The sequence below is a fragment of the Aethina tumida genome, chromosome 1, assembly GCF_024364675.1.
Source record: "Aethina tumida isolate Nest 87 chromosome 1, icAetTumi1.1, whole genome shotgun sequence".
Taxonomy (NCBI): domain Eukaryota; kingdom Metazoa; phylum Arthropoda; class Insecta; order Coleoptera; family Nitidulidae; genus Aethina; species Aethina tumida.
The window spans coordinates 43177807-43191276 of NC_065435.1; the positions used below are offsets into that span (position 1 = coordinate 43177807).

The 13470-nt window shown below is 31.9% G+C and overlaps 1 protein-coding gene across 11 annotated transcripts in view; it reads left to right on the plus strand.

The window, feature by feature from the left end:
• The window catches only part of LOC109604573 (microtubule-actin cross-linking factor 1), a 166803-nt gene that overhangs the window by 88555 nt on the left and 64778 nt on the right, over positions 1-13470 (plus strand). For 10 of the 11 annotated variants that reach the window (XM_049961785.1, XM_049961749.1, XM_049961753.1 and 7 more), the window contains 2 exons: positions 10247-10306; positions 10476-10565. In XM_049961785.1, coding sequence (XP_049817742.1) covers positions 10247-10306; positions 10476-10565 — 150 coding nt within the window. The remainder of the gene's footprint in view (positions 1-10246; positions 10307-10475; positions 10566-13470) is intronic. The other variant, XM_049961788.1, reaches the window with a different exon arrangement.

The window sequence follows — 13470 nt, forward strand, 5'->3', positions numbered from 1 at the left end:
AGTTCTTATCAGCGATTCGGGCTTGGCCGAATCTCTCGCTCATGAATAATTGATGACGGCCATCGGTGATTTCCCTGTTTGTCGTGGCAATAAAACCGTGAATTTGTGACTCGCATCCAAAGGATTGGGTGCGCCTTATTGGACGGTGGCCAAAACGGTTGCACCGAATGCAGGCGCCGAATTTTCAGTCGCCGGATTTTTAGCCGGCGTCTTGTGTCACATGCAATTAGTTTTATTGCTTATTGTGCCAGCGGACAATGGATGCTTAGCGACAACTGGCTGTGACCGTTTCGTATTAGAATTAGCGCGGTCACGGGGATCTATTTAGAAAATGCGTGCTGAATCATTGTCTTAAATACTGTTCGGGTTCCATTTGATTCTTTGAAACGCTCTTTTGGATCGGTGATTAATGGCGTTTGTTTGGATTTGATCTTTTGGTTCGTTTAGTTCGTCACTTCTTTTAGGTTTTGTTTGTTTTCACTGTACACAGTTGTGGGTAGCTGAAACCACAAAGTTTGTTTGATTTTTTAATTGACACCAAATAATAGTATAATTGTTGACTACTGTTCCACTATGTTTATCAGTTTCAAGCCAATAAATTTAGTATCAAAAGGAAGAGATTTATTTCACTTATCTTCTATATTTTATACTTTTTTATCAGGTTTTGGAAAGACTAATAACTTTGAAACTGATAAATTCTCTGATTTCGAGTCACTTAATTATTGTATTTTTATCATTTTTTAAGAACTTACTAATATCAACAGTAAAATTTTATTACAAAGAAAAGTTGTTAAAGTCAATTTTAAATAATATTTTACAATTTTGTAAAAGTTCCACCATGTTTTTACAGTTTCAAGTTTCTGTCTAGATTGGACAGAATACCCAATTTCGTCGCTTATAACTATATGATCAACAAAAAGCTGATTTGCGTTACATGCAAGGAAAGAATTGGACATTGTCAAACGCCTAATTTTATTAACTTCACTTAATTTTTCGAAATCCATCTGTTCCTTTCATAAAATTTATCACATTTTAACATCTGGTCTATTTTCAAACATGTTCCACGAGGATTTTGCAGGAGATTTTCTTATTTTATTTGTTGGTTCAGGTTGCAGGACGACCTTGACGTTGTCCATTTTCAATGTATTCGTTGTCTCTTTAAACCGACAAAGTTACTTTATCATAAAGTAAATTTACATTTTTATCCAAAATGTTTTAAATACAATGTAAGAAAAAAATATGTAACATAGTTATGTACAAGATGTTTCTAAAACAATCAAAATTTGGGAGCAATTAGAATTCGTTCAATAATGAAGAAAATTTAAATAAAAATTAATTTCCCTTGGAGCTCACCAAATTTAAATTTCAACAATTATTCCTTTCTCATATTTCCATAACCTTTGGTGAAATCGTGTTTGAATTTTATTTTATATTTTTCCATCAAATTTTTTTAGACTATTTTTTCTATTTATTATATATAGCTTTTGAATTTGAATTTTTGTAACATCTGTTACAAAGGAAATTTTGATTTCTTCAATTATGTTGTTGTGTGTTTTCTAGTTTTTACAATTGATGATAATAAATAATCAATAAATATTGAAGAGTGCAGTAGTACTAAAACGGTTAGACAGAAAATTTTGTTTTATGTTAATTATTAATATACGTACTTGAATATTTTCCTAATTGTCTTTTTCTGTTGCAGGTAAATGTTTGCCAAAAGAAAACAAACCGCAAGTATAATAAAACTTAATTACCTATTATTAATTTGGTGATGGTTATGTCAAAAAGTTTATGTGTTTAAGTCCATTTTTTCTTTGCTTGTCTGAACAATTGAGAAGTACGCTCCGACACGGAGTGTCCTAAAGACTATTTTTAACATTTAAATGTGCCTGCTTCTCAAATTTGTTCGTTCTCCTTTACCTACACGTTATTAATTATTCAACGATACCATCACAGGTTTCATTTATTATGATCGTTTTTCGTATGATTTCTATTTTCGCCATCGAATTTCGTGTCATTCCGTCGACAATACGTTTACACAATTTTCCATTACTTAACGCACCGAAAATTTCCAAGGTCCGGCCTTTAATTGTATGCCCCTTTATGGCGAAGATTTATTTAATCAACTTCACGACACCGTGCCGTGCCGTCTTCGCATTTTTAACCGATTTCGCATGTTACACCGTTCCGTGATCGCCTCAATTTGTACGGATGGCACACAAGTGTGCCTCCCCCAACCCAAAATTGGGTTAAAGGTGTTTCCAATTGAAGAACGGGCCCGATGATTTATCGGAGTGGATGATTAATTTTGGTGTCAAGGAAAGCGATGTTTACGAGATGGAATATTAACGCTGTTTAAGTAATGCTTCTTGAATAAAAAGTGACTCTATTTTATTTTTATCGCCCACCAAAATGATCGTCTTTCGTCGTTTCGTCATTTCGTTCGCATTGTTCTGCCGCTACTGTTTTCATCCTATTGTAATTATATGTAAATGCGACCAAAACCAATTTAAATTTAAATTGTCCCCTTCGAAAATGCCATTCCGTCAATGAGCAAGAATTTAACGATCTCGCATTCCGGCCGATGTCATACTTATTCTTAGACCTGGAAATTAATAAAATCAGTACTCGGAGAGCAAATTTCGGTACGACCCTGTTACGGCAGCCACTCCCATTTTCTTCGCAGAGTCACCAGACCGTTTGCCAATTGTTTAATTAATATTCTAGGCTAGGCCTGCCTGGATCGGTGTTTATGACCATCGACTCACCGCATTGGCACTAATTGATCGAACATTACGGGTCATTATCACGGTTTGCTGATCACCGGAATATTGGTCGTACCTAGGTGACGGTTTAAGTGGCCACTTCTATTAAGTTATTAATTTTGCATGGAACAAGTACATTTGCATATGTAAACACTGTAATTGCATAAAAACAAGGATCGAACGTAATTGTTTAATTTTCCCTCGTCGATTGTGATACAGTCGAACTTCGATTAGTCGTACCGTGACTTGCCACACAAAATGTTGACTTGTCAAGTATCTACTGCATCATTAGAAAAATCAATTTTTCTAACTAACTTATCTATAGATCTTAGATCTATCTTCTGTATTTTATACTTTTTTATTTGCTGTTAGGAATACTTTTTAAAATTAAAATATTTTGCATCAAAAGAGTTTTCTTTAGTTTATATTTTTCCATATTTATTTTATACCCTTTCCATATGTCAGAAAGACTTAAATAACTACACCAAACTTTCTTTATATATTTCAAAGACCTTTCAAAATTTTTTCAAAAGAATATAAGTTATTCTTAATTATTATTTAAATACAATATCTCAAAATCTATCGAATGGTTAACAACAGTATCAAGGATTCCCTCCAAAACTTTGACTTATTAACCTCTTTACACATTAAAGACATTTTTAAATGGTTGTTTATTTCTTTGACCATTTTTTACTAGTTTTTGAACTATTCGGTGTAAAAATACTTATAATATTAAGCAAATATTTTAATGATAAATAATAATTTTTTAAACTAATAGAAATTTGAGAAAGGAAAGTAACAAACACATAAAAATTGTAAAATAGTGAAAATGTAGAAGTACTATTTGGTTGTTTAACAAAATTATTATAATCAATTTATATGCCAATAAATTTAGCATCAAAATAACTAGTTTTCTTCAATTTATCTTTATCTGTCTTTATTTAATACCCTCTTCATATATTAGAGAGACTCAACCACATTAAACTTTTTTTATATTTTTCAATCCTTTCAAAGATTTTTTCAAAAGAATATAATCTATGACTCAATCAGTTATCAAAATCTGTCGAACTTTTAATAACGTTATCAAGAAATCCATCCAAAACTTTGACAAATCAAATTTAATATCATATATTCTTTTAGGATTATCAATTTTCGAGCTAGTTGATTATTGGATATTTATCATTTTTTCAAAACTTACACACACACTAAAATACATAAACAAAGAAGAGAAAGAAAGGAGACTTTTCACACCTTAAAAATCTGGCGAATGTAACAAAGGAGATTCTAAAAAGACATTTTTAAATAATTTTTTATATTTTTGACCATTTTTTACTTATTTTGAACTTGAAATATGCGGTGTACTTATACTTATAATATTAAGCAAATATTTTAGGGGCCAATAATAATTTTTGAAAAACTTTAGAAGAACGCTAGAGAAGGGAAAGTAACCCGCATAAAAATTGTAAAATATGTGAAAATCTAAACACACTATTTGATTTTTTAATAGAATGTTTAGATTTAATCATAATCATTAAACAATGTAATAGATTAAACTTTATAACCCCAATTTAGTTGGACAAAAGTAGGTAAATTTAGCATTAGAAGAAAGAGTTGTCTTTAGTTTATATCTTTATCTGTCTTATTTTATTTATACCCTTATATTAGGCAGACTCAAATAACCACACCAAAAAAAATTATTATATTATTATTATACAGTAAATCAAAATCCATCAAACAGAATTAGGAATTCCTTCCAAAAATTCAATTTTTCATTGAATTTAGTACCAAATATTTTGTTCCAATCATCAGAACTTCGAGTGACCGAAGTTCGACTGTAGTTTGAGATGTAACAATCGCCGATGGATTTAATTATGCCCATGGCAAATTATCTGGGGCACGATTCATTTGGCGAAACACACAATTAAACATTTGTTCGTAGCCACAATAAACATCAATTTGTATTCTTTTGTGCCGGACGCGGATCCCGGTCTTGTTTCACAAGAACACAATAATAAATTGAAGGAACAAATTAATCAACCACCATATTTCTAATTGTTGTTTTGTCATTTTTTCATGCTTCGCAGCATTGGAGATACATGAAGGTATGTTGCCGTGTGCTTTTTGATGTAAATCTGTTGTAATCGTGTTTTATTTTTTTGTCTGTGCACAGCCGGTATATTTGTAGATCGTTATCGGACCTGTAGTTTTGAATACTCAATTACTTGCAACATTCGATGGCTGGGGTCATGTTCGCACTTAGCAGATTTAGGTCGACTACACATCACGAATCACCGTATTGTTTAGTTACTCCTTAGATTTCCCAGCCATTGTGTCACGTCACAAATTTGCGTTTATGGGTGATTACAAGTCGTGCATGTGACTTTTTGTCAATTAATCGTTTTTAATGTAAATCGTTAACGTTGGAGATTTGGTGCTAAAAATGAGCGGCCGTTTCCAAACCAATCAGTTTGAATTTACACCCAATTAAACTAATGGCGCGAACGATTTATGGCGATTTAAAGGTTGTGTTATGATTATGTCAGCGCAACAAAGAGCCAACCTTCTGGTTTATTATCCACTTAACTAAATAATTCCGAATTTTTGTCGCGTGCTGAAATAACGAAAAACGAGCGGTCGCTATTCAGGTCGCGATTTTATTATTAATTAATGGGAATGCATAATTCGTTCGCAGAAACATTGTGTAAACATGCATCGGCCATTTTTCTCCATCGTTCACAACGGTATTTAGGACAGATAATTTCTGATCCAGGAGCCTTGTGCCGGCCGGCATCGCCTCGCCGACATTTATGCACCGAGTTTACGTGTAAATTATCCTATAAATTGTCCGCGTACTTGTTACGTTTATATTTATGCGGCTAATCTGCATGCATAATTGTAAAATCGCTGTTAATTAATAAGGATTTGTGCCCGATATGTGATTTATATTTATGCAACCTTTATTTACGACAAAACGTTTTATTTACTGTGGCGAACCTTTTCCATTCCATTTCCAACTATTATGTGGCAATTTTACGCCACAGTTCCAATTGAATTCGCTTCGCCTATATATCACTTATTTGTTTTAAATCTTGACCTATTTCGTTAGAAGTCGAACGGTTGATGCAGGTCATTATTTCGAATTTTATTGGTATTCAAGTTCCATGAGCAATCAGGAAATACTCGTTTTTGTTTCTCTAATTGAAAGATGTTTATTTAACTTATCGTTGATTTTTGTTCTATTCTAAAATAGACCACGTACTCGGGAGTCTGTGTCCAACTGTTGAGGTCATCAGTGCTCATGTACTTCAGCGAATGTTAGAATTTATTTTGTGTAAATTTGTTACTTAACTGTATTATATAAATATTTCGGGATTAGTAAATAATATTTCCTTTCCTTTAAATATAAGATTAAGTAAACATTTTATATAACAAAATATTAGTCTTCACTTAATCACACAGAATAATACTAATAAGAGGCACTGATTACGTCACTAGATACTCTAATGTCCAAGTCTTAGCCATGTGCTAAATTTTAATAATTTATATCTCCCAAAGAAATTCAACATACTGAAATTAATGACTCCTGTCTGTACTGAACTAATAGAAAAATTAAATATTTTTTGTTATTTCTATAGCTACGTATTTTTAATTATAAAAATCTGATGATTTACAGGTACAAATCGAATGTTTTTATTAACTTTTTTGTCTGTAAAATTACATAAAAAATTGATGAATTTACACTGTATTTTTTAAATTAATTAATAGATTAAATATTATAGATAGATATTATTCCTTGACCTCTTGTTACATTTAAAATTTAGCCAGATTCATGAAGAAAGATGTTTCAAAATATTTTCTTTGCAATTGCATTTTTTATAGATTTAAATAAATGTATATGCAAAAAATTATCCTATTTTACAGCGCTACTGAGTATTAACTATTAATCTTCACTTAATCGCATACAATACTAGTAAGAGGCACTGATAACGTCAATAGATACTATCAGATCCAAGTCTAGTCATGTGCTAAGTTTTAATAATTTATATCTCCCGAAATATTCAACATATTGAAATGAAATATTTTTTTCACACTTTATATTCATAGGCACATATTTTGGATTAAAAAAAAATATGACTTACATAAATCGAAGTATCTATTAACTTTTGTTCCTAATGTCCATAATTTTACTAAAAATTAATGTATTTACACTGTATTTTTTAAATAATACAATAATTAAATATTATTTCTTGACCTCTTGTTACATTTAAAGTTTAGCCATATTTACGAAGATTTACAAAGATGCTTCAATACATTTTCTTTGCCATTATAAATAAATAACAAATATTAACTATTAATCTTCACTTAACCACATGGAACAATACTAGTAAGAGGCACTGATGACGTCAGTAGATACTCCAAGTCTAGCCAAATTTTAATAATTTACCATATATCTCCTGAAATATTCAACGTGTTTAAAGCTATTCTGTTTGTAAAGACTGCATCTAAATCTGACATTTTCTCACAATTGAAACAAAAAAAAAATGATTTACAAGCAAAAATCGAACGTTTCTATTGATTTTTGAAATTATAATGTCTATAGTTTCATTAAAATTTGATGAATTTACACTACTTTTTTTTAATGTTTGGGGTGGGTGACACTTTAATTATGTTAACTTTTCATTTTTTAGGAAAGGCCTAATTTGTCCTTGTTTTTTGTCAAGATATAAATGATACAATTTTTATAAAATGTTTTAGTATTAGAAATTGAAAACTATTGACCATTAAAATTTAAGTATATATTTTCATGTTTCCAAAGTAATGGCGAAAAAATTTCATTTTAGATGAATAAAAGTATTTTTTAAGCTATTTTAGGATATTATTTTTTTACATAAATATTCAGAATTTCATCTCTTGTACTAATAAATATGATAAATTTGATTTACGATTTTGTGAAAAACTGCTGATTTTAAAGATTTTTTAAGAATTTTGAGGAAATACAATATTGATAGTTATCAAATTCTGAATATCAGAATAATTATGAAAATCGTTATCAATATTAAATACTTTTTGATAATCGGTTCAAATGAATGTGTGTTTCTTCTCCAATATGGAACAATCAAAAATATTTTTAAAAAAATGACTTAATTTTTCAACATTTGAAGTTGAAAACTATTGACCATTAAACTTTAAGTACAAGATATGATATTTCCATTTTACTCAGAATTTGAGCAATTAAAAAATATAAATATATAGAGGGTGACTCATTTGAAATAACGAGGTTAATTATAAATAATTTTTGACTAATTCTTCAAACTTCGAAGTAAAAGAGTGATTCATTCCTTGCATTTATAATTCTGTGAAAATTCCTTAATATTTATTTAAAATTATGTTTTTTATTATATACAAATTCAAGTTACCAAATTTTGTTTTGTTTTGATCAAGAAGAAAAAGTATGTGCCTACCGAAATTGCTATTAGAACAAAATAAAGAATTAAATCATGACCAGACTCAAATCTTCAATTATTTATTTAAAATTATTCCTGTTTAAAGAATCTTCTGATATAGTATATTATCTTAATGGAAGTCCCAGTCAATCACAACGATTCGATCTCGATGTTCAACAGTATCTGTGCGACTGCCGAAAATCGAGTATGTGGACCAAGGATCTTATTTTTGTAACCGGTGTCTGGAGCGGTGCGTGTATCTTGACAGCATTAACAATGCGCCGCTAAAAATAATGTCCCCGTCTAACTATAACTCGTCGTAACCTCCCAAAGGCCAATGCCGTTACCGATTTGCTTCCACCGTGTGTGTATGTATGACGCGGCCGTCTACGAATATGGCATAAAATTCGCAAAAACAAAAAAAAAAAAAAATGCGAAGCGAGAATTAATGAGACACGTCAGGCATGAATCAAAAGAGTTTTTCTTCGTGTATGTCCACACGCAGGTGTGATTGCCGATAAATGGACATGTAGGAAATGGTCTGAACTAGGAAGCTGACGTGTCGAATTCCCATGCCGTGGTTTCAAAGACGTTTTTGTGGGAGCCACCGTTGGCGGTAAACTTTGTCAATCAGCTTGTCCGAGAATTTTAATTGCTCTTCGGTGGGTTTCTCCTTTTAATTAAATCAGTTCATATTATCGCTAAAAGGTAGAAAATTAACATATAATTTCGTTTTAATTGCACCGGCGATTCAGGTTGAACAATTTTATTGTTAATACAGTCTATTTCATCTTCATTAACAGAAGAAACCTATTCGAAACGAAACGTACCCGGACGTTTCGATTAAAACAACGATCCTGGATGATGGCCATTCCAGTTCTTCGCCAATTGTGGTCTTCCATTACCGGCAATCAGATGTGGATCAAAGTGTGCCGATTTAATTGTTGTTTAACGAGCATGAAGGATATTTACGATCATCCAAAGAAGTGCCGTCCGTCTTTCGAGCCACGAATACCATTATCCGTTGTTCTCTTGGACTGGCTAACCTGATTGCTCATACATGGAGGTCTTGCCCGATCTCCCACTTGTCTGTAACGGCTCGGTTTTTAAAAAAGGCGTTTAAGCCACAATTATTCACTCAACGCCGACTTATTGTCCACCGTTCAACGTCCACTTCCATCGCGCTCCTCTCTTTGCATTCCTCAATCCGAATTGAGATAACAGTCGGTGGAGTCGCGGCCTGAAACCGTACCGATTAAACCTCATCAAATCTATATTTTCCACTTGAGTGTGACTGAACCTGCGCCACGCTATCAAAACATTCCGATGTAAACACATTGTAAACAGTCCTGTTGAGTGTTTGCTTTCTTAAACAGCAGGTGGAACGGAGTTATTCTCGTGGTGCCTTCACGTGTGTTAGATTAATCAGCACGTGCAACACATCAACATCCTTTCATATTCTCACACTCAAACTGACCACACACATTAAAACCTTCACACTCGCAACATTTTTAACGCGACCGCCGGTTTTATTGGATTTCTAATAGAAATTTCGCCTTAAACTTCCCGTTTAGCTGCGCTTCAATTTTTTCGGCTGGATCACACGAGCCCGCAAAATTAGGTTGCGGTGTCTCTCGCTAAGTGTTTCATGCATCGCTTCGTGCGTGCAATTCCAACAGGCTCCGCAATAAAACGGTTGCATTAATGAATGCATTAGCACACATTCTTCCGTTTCTTGAATGGTGCTGCGTCCATACGAATTACGCGGACCCGATCATTTTGCGATTCAGCAACGGGGAAAAATAAATGAACGCTGTTTGTACTACGACCGAGCGATTAAGATGAAAACTGTAATTTGGTTTGGAGGCGTAGCGATTCGCTGCCTCTTTGAATTGCCGCCAGACAAACAACGCACGATCGTTTTGCAACTCACGTTAGATATGGATTTGTGTCACCCCGTTTTTTTTTTTTGTTGTTACACGAATTTTCGGAATTGACGTCAATTAAATTCTCATCAGGGATTGTTCTCTTTTTCAGAACTACACATGCATTCATGTATGTGTTATGGTCAACAATTCTCCATGCTGTCCCCCATCTGTAAGTTTCGGTGTGATTAAGCATGGATGTTTTTTGAAATTTTTTTATGGATTTGTTCCTACTTGTTTTTATTGATAGTGAAATTTTGACGTATTTGTTTGTTTTTGCATGGTTTTTCATGATTTTGTTGAATTTGGATCTTGTTTAATATTTGACTGTTTGTTTTCAGGCTAGACGAAATATTTCGGATCTATTTGAGGACTTAAGAGATGGACACAACTTGATCACCCTCTTGGAAGTTCTAACTGGCGAACAACTTGTAAGTATTAATTATAATAAATTCTAAAAATTATATGTTCAAAACTTGTATATTTCTTATTTTAAAGAGATTTAAAATTGTTAAAGAAGGAATAAAATGAAAAATGACTTAATTAATTTTGAAGTTTTCTAAAAATTCAACTTAAATATTAATATTATCAAATATAAATAAAATAATACAAATAACAAATAGTGATAAAGGAAGATTTGGGTTTTTTTTGTTTGAAAAATTGCTATTTCTGGAGGTTTCTTAGAAATATTTTTGGAGGAGCACAAAATTTCTTCATCAATCTTGATATTATTGTGACTTGACAGTTATCAAGAAATTGATATGATAATAACTGCACAGATCATTATCAATATTATCGTCATCAACAAACCCTGTTTTATGATAAATGTCAATTTCTTGAAATGAATCTATACTCCATTCAAACTAGATATGAAGTAGCTGATGGATAACGTTTTTTTTTCTTATTTCCATTGGTCATGTTTGGAAGGGTTCGTTCATCTCGATACCTTCTTCATACTTAAATTTTGCCAGGGTAACAATCATAAAGAATATCGTGCCATTCCAGTTACATATTTATTTATATTTATGACCACTCTCTAACTTGTAAGTATTAAATATAATATATTCTAAAAACTAACTAAAATATCAATTTCTACATGTTCAAAACTCGTATTTTTCTTATTTTAATGAGATTTGACATTGTTGAAGAAGAAATAAAGTGAAAAATGATTTAATTAATTCTGAAGTTTTCTAAAAATTCAATTTAAACAATGATAGAAAAGTCAACGTTGTATTTTAGACGAATAAAAATCTTTTTATCAAAATATTTAGGATATAATAAACATTTTTTTAACAAATATTCTGAGATTTTTAATCTTCTTTTTTTAATTAGAAAATATGATGATTTTGCGTTGGGTTTTTTCTTTGAAAAATTGCTATTTCTGAAGGTTTCTTAGAAAAAGTTTTGGAGGAACACATACTTTCTTCATCAATCTTAATATTATTGTCACTTTATAATTATAAAGGCATTGATATTATTATATTATTATAACTGTTCAGATTATAATCATTAATCAGCAACCCCTGTTTTATAATAAATGTCAATTTCTTGAAGTAAATCTATATTCTATTCAAACTAGGTACGAAGTAACATAAATAAATTTAGTTGCATGATAAGCACAAGATTCATACTTAAATTTTGTTAGGATAACATTCAAACATAAAAAATATAGTGCCATTCCGGTTATATATTTATTTAATTTTCAATTACGGTAAATAAAACCAACTATAATGTTCATTTTTATGTTAAATTATTGAGAACCAAATAATTTTTTAATATTTCTCCAAAAAATATTATTTGTGTATTAAATAGGGCCCTGTTGACAATCACGTTTACTATGCGTAAATAACGCATGACTATTGTTTACGCATTATATATATATTTTCTATGCAGTGTGGAACAGTCAAACGGAGTAAATTCATTATTTTATTTATTGAGCATGTTAATAAATAAAAAAAAGTTGATTTTCATTTTTAAATAGAGACTGAAGAGACCTTTTAAATGATGTGTCACAACATCCCCCTTTTAATTTAAAAATATGGGAAAAAAGTAACGTGTTTCGATTTTTTATAAATATGACCAATAATTAAAGTAATTAATTTTCTCCATTTTCTGCTCCACCTATATATTAGACACAACCAACATTCTGCAAAGTGACAGTTGGTGGTGACATAAACGCCCTGTCAATTTCGACAAGCTGAACAATGACGAAAGTATTAACAAGAGAGTTATTCCTTCTCTTCCGTGTGGTTCAGTTGTAAAGAAAAAATGCGTTGTGACCTGCATATCAATTGTCGTAAGTGTTTCCACGAAGCTTTTCCCCCATCAACCTCTTCACATCTAACAGAAACCTTCGGTTTCCGCCCCAACAAAAACGCGAGGCAGCTTAATCACATTTGACCAATTTAAATATAATTTTAGTGTCCCGCCCATGTTCGTACACATTACGGCGCGTATTATTATTATGCTAAGAAAGTAGAAACTCCATCAAGGACATGGTCACGCTGAACTAAATCTGTCTTGAATGAATGACGACGCCTGGGAATATTTCATGAATGAATGCTGTGCATTGTATCCGAGTGGCGAGATCGAATCGAAAAACGGCTCGTTTCTCGTTTTCTACTTTACGTGTCGATAATACGGTTACAAGTAAATAAATAAATAAATAAATATAAAAGGCGTGCAACGGCGAGCGCGGGCAGCACTTATGGCCGGTCGACTTAAGTAACTTACCGTGTGCGTAAGTAAGATGTGTCCGTTAGCTCTTATTTTACGATTGTGTGCTTTCTTTTTAATTGAGCTTTTTGGTTTGTTTTTTTTTTAATCGCTAACTGTGTCGCGTGCTATCGTTTTAACTTAGAAAAACTGTTTCCGCCGTTCGACACGTGTCGTCTGTCTAATGGAAAACGGATTTCAGTGTGAACACGGCTATTATCTAATGCCACAAGATTAGTTGGTTTCTATACATTATTGTTGGGTGAAGATACTTTCTTAAACGTTCAGATTACGCTTTCATGAACAGATGCAAGTGCTTTATTAATAACTCGTATCTAAACAATTAACTATTATGGTGTAGTTAGGTGTTTGGAAGGCAGAAAGTCTTGCAACATCCTCATGGACACCTTTGAATAGGTGATAATTTTGATGCATCCATCATCTTCATCCCGTTATTTCTTGAAAAATTAGTGTGTTAGTGTTCCACTATATCTACATGTACACTCTTTGTCTTCCACGGTTTCTTCTAAACTTCACTGAGGGAAGCTTAAACCAATCGTCAAGAGATTTGGTCCAGAAATCTTGGAACATTTTCATGGACACCTTTAAAGTGGTGCTAAT